The following is a 15,937-nucleotide window of genomic DNA, read 5'->3' as shown; positions in this document are numbered from 1 at the left end:
GGTAACTTCAAATCTCAATAGCAGCACTTGCATTCAGCAAAATGTATCAGCCATTAAATGATCATCTATTTTTGTCCATAAATCTTTATTCGTCTTTCTGTTGAAAACAATGGCTTTCTTTATTTACAAAAAAGGTTGAATAGCTGAATAATACATAGAGGGGGGCCTGAGTCTGGAGACTTTGGTGGAGAATATATATTTTTCTAGTTAAGTTCCAGGTTTAAAAGTTGAGCCTCTGCGATTCAAAGAGCAGAGTTTTTGCACATGCTCGGGTCAAACAGTATCCCAGATAAACGAGAAGCAGAGGTTGTATCAAGAGGAGAGTGGAAAGGGGTTGAGATATATAGTCTTTGTTTAGCTCCTTGGGTAGAACATGGCATATTTGGATGTCCGGAAGCCCAGCAGGTCCCTCATCTCGTTGCGAAACTTAGATAGGTCTTGGCGTAGGTCGTTCAGATTTTCCACCGTGGCCTGGTCTGTGCTTTGCATCTTTTGCCGCGTGGAGGTCAAGTAGCGGTGAACTAGACAACACATGATCTTCTGGTAGTTCTCATCACGCTTCTGCTTCAGGTTCCTCCACTCCTGTTTCGAAAAGACAGTAAAGGAATTCAGACTGATGAAACTGTACAACAGCACAGATAACCATTGGTTTAAGATTAGATGAAAGGATTGAATTTACCCTTCCAGAAAATAATCAAAATCAAATCACAAAGATGCACTGGCAGCAATTTTCCTACCAAAATTTTGCTTTTGAAAGACAAGTTTACTTACTTTTAGGCTGTTCTGTCTCTTCACCTTGCCCTTCGAAGTATGTGAACAGATCCACTTGCTCATGCTGGTCACCAAGTAGCACACAGTCTTTGGAGAGGGGAGAATATTGAACGGTGGTGGCAGGGTACACTTATCATCAAAGTAGCTAAGCCACAGTTTGGCCCGAGCAAACTTCCACTCCTTATCCTCGTGATTCTAAAGAGGTGCAACAGCCAACAAGAACATTGAAAACACAGGCATGTGTGAATTAAATTTCACACACTGTTCTCCAGCTGAAATTTTGAACATGCAAAACCACTCTTTCTGTGAAAATCCTTGAGGGGATTGACTTTTTGTGCAATGAGTTGTTTTCCTTTGCATAATCAAAATCAAATGGTTGTTCAAAGGAAACAAAATGTACTGCAGGGTTCTAAAGAAAAATAAAGTTATCTTCCTTGTAACATTTCAGGGTGAATTACAGTAAAATTAAATTTTAACAGTAAATGAAAATACCCTTGACAGCATGGAGAAATTTATGCGCAAAAAGTTGTTTAAACTTACAGCAATCTGTCTGAAGCTTTTATGGAGCATTGCCACCAGCAGCTTGGTGAGGACAATAACCACCACAATGTTGTAGGTGCCTATGATCATGGCACCCACAAAAGACCGCAGCTCCTCTGTGTAGCTGATGCGGGTGACAAAGAGCGCAACGTGTGCCAGGGAGAAGATGTACCAGAACAGGGCATAGCAGGTCCCGATAAACCTGTGAAATGTAAGAAGCTAATAGATGTCAGTGGGTATTTGGGCAACATGTCTGCCAGATGCAGCTCAGAATTTAACCCAAAAATCTATTCTAATGACGTCTAATTTTACAGTTAAATCATGCATCAGAAAAACTGTCAATACTGTACCAGCTATGTTTACACAGCCCCATATACAGTATATAGCCTCTAACATCTCTCGACAAATTCTGAACATTCATCATTATCGCCATGGCTGTCTAAAATGACAGACAGAGGTTGGCCCATACGTGTGGAATGCATCATTGCTCTGTTGCTGGCAGAAGATGCCCTCGCAGTCATTGGGTGGATTCTTGTCTGGGTCTTTCTGGTCCTTTCCATAAAGCTGGGTTAGTCCAATGGTGAAAGAGAACAACACCAGCAGGAAGAGCCCCAAAAACTTTCCAAATTCCTGCAGCATCTGACCCATGGAAATCTGATGAGAGATTAATATTTGTCTGTTGAAAATGTTCTGCTTGATCTGATCTAATCAAGCAGACATGAGTCTTTTTTTCTTTCAAAATGTCTGCTGCCAGCATTCCCAGCACTCCTCATTAACCATCAAGGGAGGGGTGTGTGAGTGTGTGGATGGGGGGGGGGGGTTAGCTGAGGTCAGGTCTGATCCCACACAGGAAGTTTTTCAGGTCTTATTAGAGTTCGATTGATTTCTGAACAACTGAGCAGTTAATATGTCAAAGGTAGAGCAATACCTTTGTCGTTATATTTTTAGGAATCAAATCAAATTCACCGTTGGGTCATGCATTTGGGTGTCTGGGTAATGTGGTCTGCAGGGTGGATGTAACTAGATTTGATGAACTAGATTTTCTTTTTACGCTCATCGAGTAGTTTTTCTATAGTTGCAAATTTTTGAAAATTAGCATTAGTATTACTCCAGTTCAAGTTTGACACAGACTGAATTTAAGAACAATAGTTCGGACAAGATAAACGGCGTGTACATGATTTCCTTTTCTCCTTTTAATATTTCCTAAAATAAACATTAAACATTGTAGCCCTTTACACCATTGTTTGCTTCAGTATCTTTAAAACTTTAGCAGGGTAGCTGCTGTACATATATAGCTAGTTGAGTGTGATGTTTTGGTACTCTTTAAATACTGATCCTGTTAGCAAACTTTCTGGCCGCCTGTTGCTATTTTTCCCCCATGTTCTTGTTTAGCAGGGGTTCCCTGGGGAGGTGGAAAAAGCCACACATTCGGGCTGCAGTGCTCTCACGCTACCTGAGGAAGGACAGACAAACATAGAAGAAGCCAGAGAGATGGCTCGAAGACATAGAAGGTCTTCTCAGACCATTGGAAACCCACTTTTTAAAAACCTCAGTGGCTTATCTGTTTACTAGGACCTAGAGATGCTCAAACACGGTCAGAACACGCTCGCCCTTGCAAAACACAAACACAAACGCTGTCCAGTCTGAGGGATGACCACTTTGCCTGCACCTCAAGGTGAATTGCAACTGGAGTGTTTGTGCTGAAACCCAGGCAGCTTGTTTGAGCAGAAGGGCCAGTCTATTAGGGTGATTCATTCTCTTGTCATGTCTAAATCCCCCCAGTGTATTCCTCTGCCACTTTGTACACATCTGATTTAGGACCTGAGGGTGTTCTCTGCTTGCTGAGCCTGACAGGTAGCCTAACGTAGTTACTGTACAAACAGAGCAGGAATGTAGCAGGTCAGTAGCTCTTAACCTTGACTGGAGGGTGGGTCTAATGCATTCAAGGAACCTCAAATGCATCCAGGGACACACAAACACTTTCTACTAAATAACCCAATAAAGCATTCACTACACAATAATTTGGCAGCATAGTATTCTGTTTTGGCTGTTCTTATATAAGAAATTATGTGCTTAAGCATTTTATCTTAACAGAAATACAAAGTATACACCAATGGATGTCAAAAAAACAGTGTACTTCCAGTGTTCCTATTTATTTTCATTTTCATTGTTTAAATGCATTTCACTGCAGTGAAGCTAAAGCAAATTGTTTGTCCAAAGACTTTATTTTTGTGTTTTTTGTTTACCAAGATGTTCCTGGCACCATCTCAACATTTTTGCCAATTTGTTTAAAATTTTTCCAGCTGTGAGTCTCTCCTACATTTTCTTTTCGCAATACATTGTGGGGCAATAACATCCACTAATACCACATTTAGAAGCAATTTCGCTTGCAAATTGACCTCTCTCTCAGAATACTTAGTTTGGTCACATTTACAGTGTGAATACACTAGTCAGAACCTAGTTAGAATTTGTCATAACATGACTTTTTTGTCATTCTCATACATGCTTCCTGGTGTGCCATTGGTTATGGTAGATTAATACTGTCAGTAAGGTTAAGTCCTGGACATTAGTGAGCTCACTGCGTGCACACTGGTGATAGCACAGACACACAGACACACACTCACTTTAAGTTACTCTTTCCAACCTGGGTAGGGGGCAGAAACCTAGCAGAAATGGGAGCTGGCCTTCTCAGGAAGGATGGAATCAGAGAAAATTGCAGTACTGTAACCCACATAGTACTGACTCACTGTCTGCGTGTGTGTTTGTGCATGTGTGGGCGCGTGTACATCAGTAGGGAGGTGTGTTTGCCATGAGAGTGTCAGTGCGGCCACGCACACATAGCCACATCTATTTCCAAAGCTAATCATTTTTCCATTCGACCAAGCCAGACAGTGATGTCACAGGGTGAGTGAGTGAGGGAAAGAGAGGTGAGAGATGAAAAAAGAGAAGGGGAAGGAGAAAGATGGAGGAGATTGTAGCTAAAAAGCCCTCATTAACAATCTACACGGCACCCTTAGTGTTTTATAAGTCAACCACAAACAGCTCCGCGGCTTAATGACAGGAAGGTATCCCTACAAATAGACTGACCTCACTGCATACCTGAAAGCTGCTTTATGTCATAAAGTCACACATGGGGGAAAAATGAAATCCAAAAGACTGCCAGCACCAAGTCAGACATTGGCTGGCTTTACAGATTCTCTCTGCCAGCTGGCTGGACAATGCACAATATCGTGATAAAAAGAGACTCCTATGGCACTGAAATTACTGAGGAACCTGAGCACAAAATATACATACCAGATTTTTGGCTTTTCTGGGAATTTGGAAAAACTGTGACATATCAAGAGCTATAAGCACACACTTTGCTATGTGAATCTCTATTTTGATCAAGTTTTAAATTACAATAAGTGTATATGCTTTTGACTGTTCACCTGTAATTGCTCAGTGTAAAGAGATGGAATGTATGAAGCCTTAGACTTTTACTGGCAAAGTTTTACAGATATTCACCATTTACATAGGTAGGCAGTGAATAATGCTCTTCCATCAGAAAGGGAAAAGAACAAACAAAACCTGTATAAATTGTAAACAGCTATGTTAAAGAAATGGCACAGTCTTATAGTTATGTATGAAAGCATGAAACAAGCTGGCTACTGATAAATGTTGGTTTATCAGTGAGAAAGAGACCAAATAGGAGTGTATGTATGAAAAATACATACAAACATTTGTTTAATTTGTTTACATGCATGTTCACATACATGTTAACAAATACTGTATGATAACAAAGTTAGAGTTTTTTAGGCATATAACCATTCTTAATGTACTACACTCTGATTGATTATAATTTAGTTTGTTTTAGTTTGTCGTTTAAAATGTGAAAAAACTTAAGAAAAAAGCCAAGTTATCAGCATGATCCCCACGCATTTTTCAAACTGAATCTACTTCGCATTAAAATGATTTAAAAACCTGTCTTCTCAGCCTGCAAAGAACCTAAAATTTGCAAGTTAAAACAAATTTTAAAGTTTAAAAGTTTTCAAATGCCACTGATCATACTGTATGTAATGACATTCCTTTCTCCTTTGTGCCAATGCAGCCAAATTTGCTGTTAAATTGGCAATGGATCAAACTTGCTGTTTGTGCCAGATTGCGAAAAAACGCGGATCCAATGACAATGTGTTGTAGGCGAACACAATCAGCTCCTCCAGCTATAACTAAGCTGAAGTTAGTTTGACAAATATTTTTTTTCTGTGAACTAAAGGCTCTCATTCACGTTGATGATAGAAAGTACGGTGATGCATATGGTAACTAAGCTGGAAAGCTTCATGATGTTGGGTTCAGTTTCTTATGAGCATATTATTACAGCAGAACATATTCATCTGCTACCTCAGTTCACTGTGCTTATACTTAATGCTTATGATGATGGTTATGATACTGCTGAGCACAGCTGGTGTGATGTTTAGTGTGGGCTTGTCCTTGAGTGTTCACACTCCACTGAGAAAGGAAGAGAGTAGGTGGTGTGTGTGTGTGTGTGTGTGTGTTTGTGATGGGGTTAGAGAGAATAATAGAAATCGAAGCAGTTTTATAATCATTACATAAGAATTTTGTCATTTTTTTCTCATTCAAAACGCTTTACAGATACATGATCACCATCCAGTCTTTTTACTGCATGCCTGGCTTTACTAGGAATCAAGCCTCAAACTCTGAAAATGACTGTGTTGTGCTTTTACCAGTAAGCTATCAAATCAGAACTACTAGATTGTGAGTCCCCACTGCTTCTCCTACCTGCAGCGGCCCCAGTATGGAGCTGGTTGTGTACATAAAGAAGAGTCGCAGGTAACTGAGAACGTTGGCAAAGGCAAACAGGCCCTCAGCCACCAGGATGGGATGGAACGCATCCCAGTTCTTTCTCTCGGTGTCCTCCACATTCTTGAACTGCAGAACAAGCAAACACGTTCAGAAAACACGTACAGTTGACAGCAGTCAAACAGTCCAGAATGATACTAACCCACTCTTCTTTAAGAATAGGTTGGCTGCCTTCTTCCTGCCTTCCAATTCATCCTGCTTTCCTAAACCAAAGTTAAATCAGGTATTTTAAACCCCAAAGCTAAATCAGGTGTGCATGCTAGCTTTTGATTGGCTGAACACACCTGATTTAGCTAAACAGGTGACTAACCCAATAGGACTATGTTTAAAGCCAAGCTGCAGTCAAGTGGTTTAATCAAAACTGAAGATTCTCCTTTCTATAAAGTACAGATAATGATAAAAAAAAAACAAAAAAAAACAATTGGAAATAACCTTTAACGTCTAAATTGAAGCAGCTAAGAGAATACGGACTGGCTTGACAGTTTCAGACTTATTTTATACCATAAGAAAATTCTCAAAGTTGTAATGTAAAAATATTTTGCAGTTACAGCAATACTCTGACATTTCGGGAAATGATCGCTTTCTTGCTGAGAGTCAGATGAAAAGATTATTACCAGTCCTACATCCCTACGCTAAATATTGTGCAGATGCCAGCAGCTATTTAGCTTGGCATATAGACAAGAAACAGGGGGAACTCATCTTGTTTTTTACTTACTTTGGCTTTTGTGCACGTTAAAAAAATAAGGTATAATGTGCTAATTAATGAGCTTTAAAGGTGCTGGTAAACTGATTCATTTGCCACACAGCTAAGTGGCTGCTGACTAATTAATGGACAGACAAGAGATTGATATCATTCTTCTTACTGAACACTTGGAAAGACAGCAAATATGTGTATTTTTCAAAAATGTCAAACTATTCCTCTGAGTATGATGTAAATAACACACTTTTTTAATGTTATTTAATAACTCGGGTTTGTTTCAGCAGTGTATAGGACTACTGTTTTTTTTTCTCAGAAAATGGATAAACAATGAAATGAACTTTCTGAATCCAGTTTCTTTACAACTTCTCAAGCCAGCAAAGAAAAAAATTCATGCAATTATCTATCTCCTGAATCTAAAGTGCGTAATGTGTGAGTACCTTGCTATGAGCAACAATCTTGATCGCAAAGGTGGCTAGGTAAAGGGAATTCATCACAAAGCTCAGCTGGTTCCTAGACTCTTCCAGAAAGTCTTCCAGCCCTTCGTACCACAGACGCTTCACGTCTGACCACACCATCCCTGTAGGAGAGCAGGATTTAACCGTCACCATGCACACATGTACGCACACCAACAGAAAAAGGTATCTAGCTGTCAACATTTTAAAACTGCTTCCAGATTCCGTCGTAAGTCATCTTGCAGTGGGACCCCAGGGGAAACAGGAATGTATTAGACACATAAATCAGAGATTAATATGGTGAAAATTTGTCATCTGTGGGATTTAAGGAGGTATGTGGAATTTAATAAAGATGGTTGTCTGTGTCTTTTTGTGTCCAAGAGGAATTCCATCAATTCTACACAGAGAGTTAATAAAATTAAGACTGAAAGCTTGACTCCAGTTGCAAGTCAAGATGTAGTGACATAATCTCTAGCCTTGATACAGACATTATTACAATAGATTGAACCTTACTCAAAGTAAGCAGAGGAATAACAGGCTTTGGCACAGAAATCAGCCGAGGTATTGTTTCACACATGAATTGATTCTGTCTCTGAATAATTTCCCTCCATTTTGCCTGCTTAGTAGGATCTGGAGTGTTACTACGCAAAGAATGAATTTGAGCTGTAATGCAGATGTGCACACACTCATAGACAGCGAGAGATGCACTGAGACACATTACGACACATACACGTGCATATATGCTACCAGCACACAAACACACTCTTACTCTCGCAGCATCTGATTTCCACATTAATGTTTGGCATTTTGCTCATCTCAGGGGAATAGCCGGATGGAGGGAAAAAGAAATATATTAGGGGAGGTGGGGGTGGAGTGGTAGAAGGTGCATATTAATCTCTGCTGTCTGACTTGTGAGTGCTATGACATCCAGCACATATAAAAACTATAATAGCTCCTAATTACATTTGCGCAAAGTAGTCTGAGCAGGGTAATCATTAGCAATCTCATTCTTGTTATTTAACTCATCTTAGATGTTGTGTTGATGCTGAAGATACTATAGAGTGTAAAATCTGCACCACTGCATCACATCCTGGAGTGGGGCTGTTTCACAATGAGGGGACGTCGAAGAAGAAAAAAAACGTCTAACTTGTTAAAATTGATCTTCGATGTTGCTCTTGTGCAGTACTTAAGTATCTTTCCCCCTCTAGTGGGTTATCTCGGCCCATGGAAAAACCCATTACGCTTCTATTTGATGACTCAACTACTGATCTTACTCCTGCAATATACAGACTAAATTGCAAATTACACCACAATCATCTTCATAACATTGGGTAATAGAAGTCAATTGCTTCTACATCCTTTTATAACCTATCAGGTGCAGTTATTGGGATGACTTATCAAACCAACAATGAAAGTAATGAAACCAAACCAATGTGCTGGGGTTGCTTTGTGTCTGGCGGAAAGGGGCAGGATGCTGCAACCCTGAGACAAATATCCCTGCTGAGAAGGCAGGGCCATTAAAGCGATTGTACGATCATGCTAATGGCTTCTTGGCAGAGCAGGAAGGTACAGAGGCCTTTCCCCAGAGTAAGTCAGAGTCGATTTCTGACTGTCACTATCCTGTCAATATCCGTTTGCATGTATGTGTGTTTGTGTGTGCTGAGTCCGTTTATACCAGCACTCAGATGGGCCACAGCGGAGAAAGAAGAAGCCACAGTTCCTTTCTATAGAACTCAATTAGAAGCAGGACTGACAGATTTAATCAGGCCAAGACCAGCTGGCTGTCATTTACTATAGAAACAGCTGTTTGTCATGTTCTCTTTGATAGGATTATGGATACAGGATACTGGATACTGGACTTTAGCCAGAGCATAACAGGAATCCCTCATTTACACTCCATTATGCAATTTAATTTGATTAAATTATGGCTTGTATGATTGAATTCTTATTCTCTTTTCAGTTCTATTGTGTTTATTAGGAGACAAATAATTATTCATTGACAGAAATCTGACCTGAAACATACACCATGATAACTACATACAGTACATGACACTCCTCTGTGCATAGCATACATACATGGGTACATGGTTTACTGGATAAAAAGCTGACCTATGATCCAAAGGATGAGCAGGTAATCGATCATCTCCAGTGCAGGGCCCATGGTGTTTTTCTTGCCTTCATTGTAGACCAGAGAGTAGAGGTTGAGCAGCAGCAGGAATGTAAAGTAGGAGGCGCTGTGAATGATGAACTTGACGAAGGGCGTGTGGATGATCTGGCCCACACGGGAACGTGGCACCAGAAGGTAGCAGACAGAAAGCAGTGGCCAAAGCACCGCTACGCTCAGTACTGTGCCCATCTTTAGACAGGTGTGTTTGCGCCGGTAGCTAGCCGTCTCTCCAAACCAGACAGTGTTGAGGAACTGTTGACAGTTGGACTGAGCCACAAACTGTAGGAGGGGCAACAAGATAAGATGAAGGGAACATATTACCAGAAAAAAGTGATAGTGATGTAAATTATAGGTTGAATTAACGAGTTCCGTTCATTTTCAAGTCAAATCAGTTGAAAGTGAACTTTATGCGCTTAAAGGAATAGTAAGGCATTTTTGAAAATACGCTTGATCACTATCTTGCAAAGAGTTGAAAAGATTGATACCATTCTCGTGTCTGTAGGATAAACTGACTATCTAAGCTAAAGCTAAAGCTAACCGGCTGCTGCCTGAGGTTTATTTTTATCACAGACACATGAAAGTGGCATCAATCCTCTCATCTAACTCTCAGCATCAAAGCAAATAAGTATATTTCCCAAAATTTTAAACTATTTAATAATCTCTCTAGGTGCTATTTCTACCTATTTACTGCATATACTGTATCTTCTGGTTTTTGGTCTTTTAATTGTATCCACAAAAATGCTTGATTGAAGCTCCTTTTTGCCCATTTTTTGACTGGATTTGGATTTTAGATTTTTCTCATGGCCATCCACAGAGAAAGAACAGGTTGTTTCAATAGTACATAACTGCAAATACAGATGTCTCTGTGTGGCATACAAAAACATTGTGGATTCAAAGTGAGAAAGGCGATTAGTAAGACTGGCTTTACATGGTAAATTGACTGCACTCATGTAGCGCTTTTCTGTTCTTATCAACCACTCAAAGCACTTTACATTGCATTCACACACACACCCACATAATGATGGCACAGCCATCAAGGCTCAGTATCTTGCCCAAGGACATTTCGACATGCAGACTGGAGAAGCCAGGGATCAAACCACTGACCTTCCGGTTTGTGGACAACCCGCACTTCGATCTGAACCACAGCTGTCCCTTTTAAAGGTGTATTATATAGATACACTATTAATAGATTTAAGTAACGCAGCTATAAACGCATCAGTGTTCTCTCTGCAATCAGAATCCAACCACAAACCTGCTATTGGCCAAGAATTAAATAAGATTCAGGAAGTAGTTCTCTGATGTGCAGCCTTACTTCGAACCTTACCTTTGTTATTTCCCCAACAGGAAACAGTGGTATGCTATTAGCTGTACTTAGATTTATGAGCCAAACTTGTCACACTGAACCATCCAAGCTGTAAATTTCCCCACAGCTTCAAACTTTAGTTTTTCTTTGACTGCCGTTGCCTGGAGGAAGTACTTTATCCTACCAAAATCATATTTCCCAAAGACAAGCACTGGCGTACTGGAGCAGATATTTAGTCCAACATGAAGAACACTAAATAATAGAACATTAATAATGGATAATTATATTATTATCTTTAAATTTCATTAAATTATCTGGTAATATAGCTGACAGTTTTCTCAACCCACTTATATTGCAGATTGGCTTGCTACTGACATTAAGACATTCATGTGGCAGTTGCAGACTTTGCCTGTCTAACCTCTTTTTGGTTGTACTTGATGGCTAGTTTAAGTCGGCTGAGGTTCATGCGCTCCTCCAGTAACCCTCTCTTGTCAACGTGATCTTCGTTGGATGTGTGATTGAGAATAACTTCAAGCTCTCTCGAGTTTCGAGCCTGAGCCAGCAGGTCCTTGGCAAACATCTTACACTGCTTCGCCAGCTCCTCATAGTCATTCCTGGAGTAAAAAAATTAGATACAGTCAGACCACATGAAAGATTATGATTCTTATCTGTTCCAGACTATAAGGGAAGAGGGTTTACAATATCACTGTGAGCGTGTATGTACATATGTTTGTGAACAAGTTTCTCTATGTACGCCTTAGTCTTTATGTGCAAAGGAATTTGATTGACTTGTCTCAGACATGACCGACGGATGTGCAGCGGTTGATAGCAATCACACCTGAACTCCACCTCAACCAGACTGAGCTCCTTGAGGTCTGCACTCAGCTCAAAGGCCCTGAGTATGGGATCTTCCTCTGTCAGCATGATCAGAGAGGGGCTGGCCAGGCACCGGTAGATGTCCAGACGGAACCTGACCCGCAAACATCAACGGAGATGAAGAGGCAGAATTGTTGGCAAAAAGAAGGGGGGCGGTGAAAAGTGATGTGAGACAGACAGAGGATGGAACAAACAGAGGTGTAGAGCTAAGGAAAAGGAATATGGAGAAACATTCAGTCTTCTAGCTGTTTCATTTGTATCCACTTTGACCTCTATGTTGTTTGCCATCCAAATTGCAGACTGATTAATTTAATGTACTGTGTGGGAAGTTACACTGCCCTGCAGATAGAATAAAGATGCTGAGCAGAGGAGATCTGTAAAATCTCTTCTGCAAGTCCAAGATGATATCAGAAACCAAGAATCATTACTTCCCATAGGAAGCGCTACTGTTTTTGCTGCTTTTCCTTGAATAAGTGTTTGTAGTGATTTTATATTTCAGTGTAAAACCACCAACTATATGGAAAAATGAATATACCACTACTGGCTCTCTATGGCTAGATAAGTAGAGCACTCGATCCATAGTTCTCTGTTCTCAGCAGTATAAGCATTCATGGTACCGCGAAAAAATAGATAACAGCATTCCTGAGAAGCCACTATATATGATACTAACTAATTTATTTTCAGATGCTCAAGATGACATTTTGAAACTGATGCTATCATCAAAACAAGGTGCCACAGTGTTTCACAAGAAGCTTTGTCGAACACTTGACAGATAAAATTATTCTTAGCGGTTTTTAAGCTCCAACATACCAGAGCAAGGACCAAAACAATCATCACGTAAAATAATGCAGGCATCATCTGCAAGACAAAAGTGATGCTGACTGTTCCAAGTAACAACAATTCAGTGCAATTCAGTCCTGGTTTATATCAGTGGGAGATTAATACAGCCATGTGGGGAAAGTCAACACTATTTATGACTATTGCATTCTTTGAATTCTAAATGACTGAGGTGGCCTGTACCTGGAGTGCCGTAAGCTGTCCTTCTTGTTTTTAGCGTTGCAGAGCGTGCACTCGCAGCCTACAGCATGGGGTCGGGGAAGCGAGATGTCCTGTTTCAGCAGCATAGTCAGGATCTCGTAGTTGTTCCTGTGGGCTGCCAGGATGACTGGAGCCACATCCATGGTGGTGGAGTACTCTGGGTTCTGAATCCGCTGCATCAGTTTCTAAAAAAGACAGAAATATACGGATAAAAATCTAAAATACTGTGCAGAAGTTATAGGAAAATATAAATTATATTAGCCTGTTAATATCATCCATGGTGTTTTTCTTGACAGAAGATTTATAAGTAGTAATGAGAGGAGACTAACAGCAATGGAGGGCTTGGAAGATCGCCTTGGCCTGTGGTTGAGGAGGATGTCCACAGCTCCCACCACCTCCGAGTCTATGGCCACCAACAAGGCATCTGTCGCCTACAGAAACAAACGCATCATTTTACAAGCTATCAGATGGCAGAACAGGGCACACAGAAACAGTAAACTCAGATCATAATAATACTGAAAAAGTGACATCTTGTGCATACATTATTTTGTGCTTAGTGTATGTGTGCGTGTTTACTACCTGGCAGCCATGTTCCAGAAGAAGCTGCAGGATGTCTAGATTCTCGTTCTCAATGGTGATGGTCACGGCGTCTCGGCCCAGCACGTCTACGCAGTTGATGTTGAGCTCGCCGTGTCGGTTCTCCTCGAGCAGTTTCTTCACCATGTAGTAGTCACCTGGAGAGCGTGCCAAAGACAAAGCAGTACATCCTGAATGGAACCCTAATTTTGAAATTCTTGCAAAGTCAGGTTTATAAAAGCAGTGAGTTATCATCTGTGGATGGCGCCAGGCGCACACACACACACTCAACTTCAGAGGCAAACACTCTCAAAGAGCAGGCTCAGCTCCAGCACTCATCTTAACCTCAGGCGGGTATAACAATAACATCTCCCTCAATGGACAATCTCTGTTGCTGAGCCATGTTTTGAGAGACTTTATATGGTTACACTGGCAGTTCGTGGCATGCGCACCTACTTTATCTGCCTGTACAATGTTAACTTAACCTAACTTATCAATGAAACACTCTCCTCCCATCTGACTGGTTGAGAATGCCCATGCTTCATTGCTATTTTTACGCTCGTACTGTCTGCATCATGTGTAGTTTCACTTCACTTTTGTTTGTGTAATCTTTCCTTGTTAGGAGCTGTGAAAAGTCAGCAGACCAGGAGGAAAAACTTTCAGAAGAGTTCAGCTAAATATATCTTAGCCCCCATGGGCAAAATTCCACCATATCCAACAAGTAAGCGGCGGTGAGGGTTATTTACTGGAAAAAATGTGGTATGACAGTTTGCTTGCTGCCATGACCCTGCTGGAACTTTATCGAGCTGTTAGTCATGGTGTAGTTTACCTACAGTACATGTAGTCCTGCTGATATCAGATATAATGGTTCAGAGATAATTGATCAATATTGTAAGCCTGCAGCGATCACCTGATTCCAAAGATAATGTGAGCTTTTCTATGATCTTAAACACATAACACTGAGCTAAAAATAATGGATATACTCTGCAGGGAAAAGGAGATAAATAACAAACCTTTCTCGCATGCCAGCAAGAAAAGCTTCTCATCCAGCGTCGTTTCCTCCTTCACCTCTCTCACGTCTTTCAAGGCCAGAAATTTATCCGGAGAGGAAGCGTCCGTGCCCTGGTACAGAGCTGCCATTACGAAGGAGAGCGAGTGCGGCCAAGCACTGATGTGCATCCCACTAGAAACCGGCGACCATTACACCAGGAAAGCCCTTCAAAGGGGATGACATCAGAGGAATCCTGTGGTTGTTTTGTCGCAGCGTAGCGGAGGCTTAAACGTCGTCGGGAGACTAAACCAGTGTCACTCTGTGTTGTTATCGCCGCCGCATCTCCGGTGCTTCCGTTTGCGCGCTTCTGCTCCCTGCAAAATTAACCCCCTTTCGCCTTTTTGTCGGACTAAATGAATTCAATACTTCGAGTCAGTAGATATGCGTGGCGACGGTAGCCTGACAAAACGACATGGTCGTCTCCCTCGGCGTCTTCACATGCATCATCTTCTCGCATCGCAGGATCCTGGGGATCGTTTTGGTCCTGATGCTGCTGACGGGGCTCTCACTGCGCATGTTTCCTCCTCAACCTGCTCGTTCATTTCGCAGGCGCAAAGCCTCCGGGCTTCATGATTATGTAACAGGGCTATTCGGTGCAGCTTTGCACAGACTCAGATATACAGTGTCTGGTCCTCATACTGCAAAGGTACTTTTTTAAAGATACTTGCAGAAATGATGAAGATTAGATTTTATAGACATGTTTGGTCATTTGCTGAACAATTCTCTGCATATTTTATAGTAAACACGGTGAAGCATTAGCTGTGTGAAGTATATACATATAGTATGGTTCAAGGTAGTCTGCATGTATATAATCATACCAATGTGACAAAGGAAAAAAAAAAAACCAGCCAGCTATGGCTTCTAGTCCGTGCAGGATTGCTGTTCCATATTACTAGACAGGCTACTTCCCTCATGTAGCTGATGTGTTTGGACATGCATGGGTGAAATATGGATGATGAAAAGGGAGGGAGAGAGCTATCTGGGTCGGCGTATAGTCGGTGGCAGGCTGCGAGGGAGCACATAGGGGAGATACACACAGCTGTCCTCCTGGCTATGATCTTCAAATCAGTGCACATCAGCCCTCCACAGTCAGTCTGTAACACTTATCACAGGCCAGTAAACATCTAGGCAAATTATGACAGAGAAATAGACAAAGTTATAATAAAGAAATTAAAGCAATTTGCAACTCTACAGTTGTCAACCAGGTGTTATAAAATTTGAACAAAATTGAAAATATTGATGAAAATACAATGTTAAAACAACACAGGGACAACACAGTGCTGTGCATACACTCCTGGGAGGAATTGAAGTAATATAATCAGAATTAAAAAGGAGGTTTGTTAGATATTGGCTGGGTGTAATAGGCCATTTCTGCTGCAGGCACTTTCACTTGTCATAGTTGGAAAAGAACAGATCATACTAATATCATGAACAATGGCTCGGCTCTATTCAAGTGTCCCAGTAAGTCTTGACAGTTTGACAGTGAGACAGCATGCACAATACCAGGACCCTGAAACTTAGTCCATCATTAAATCTATTATTTACCTCTGTGCTTTCTCTACCGTGGCATGTCAAAACGTTTCCTAGTCCTATTGAGGAATTAGTG

General features: G+C 41.0%; 1 protein-coding gene across 2 annotated transcripts; it reads right to left on the bottom strand.

Moving 5' to 3' along the window:
- Nucleotides 1–20: 20 nt before the first annotated feature.
- Nucleotides 21–14,848, bottom strand: trpc1 (transient receptor potential cation channel, subfamily C, member 1). 2 transcript variants are annotated; one of them, XM_040126455.1, is made up of 13 exons: nt 14,294–14,848; nt 13,284–13,438; nt 13,034–13,135; nt 12,687–12,889; nt 11,629–11,760; nt 11,209–11,404; nt 9,430–9,766; nt 7,306–7,445; nt 6,088–6,237; nt 1,781–1,965; nt 1,312–1,513; nt 772–966; nt 21–582 (listed from the first exon to the last, which is right to left on the bottom strand). In XM_040126455.1, the coding sequence occupies exons 1-13, from the start codon at nt 14,457–14,459 to the stop codon at nt 355–357; spliced, it is 2,391 nt and encodes a 796-aa protein (XP_039982389.1). In that variant the 5' UTR covers nt 14,460–14,848; the 3' UTR covers nt 21–354. The 2 variants fall into 2 exon arrangements, with proteins under 2 accessions (XP_039982389.1, XP_039982390.1); XM_040126456.1 differs by lacking the exon at nt 11,629–11,760.
- Between the last annotated feature and the right edge of the window lie 1,089 nt (nt 14,849–15,937).

The sequence above is a fragment of the Xiphias gladius genome, chromosome 5 (assembly GCF_016859285.1).
Source record: "Xiphias gladius isolate SHS-SW01 ecotype Sanya breed wild chromosome 5, ASM1685928v1, whole genome shotgun sequence".
NCBI classification, from domain to species: Eukaryota; Metazoa; Chordata; class Actinopteri; order Istiophoriformes; family Xiphiidae; genus Xiphias; species Xiphias gladius.
The sequence above is the reverse complement of the archived record's forward strand: the minus strand, read 5'-3'. Positions and strand labels throughout refer to the sequence as shown.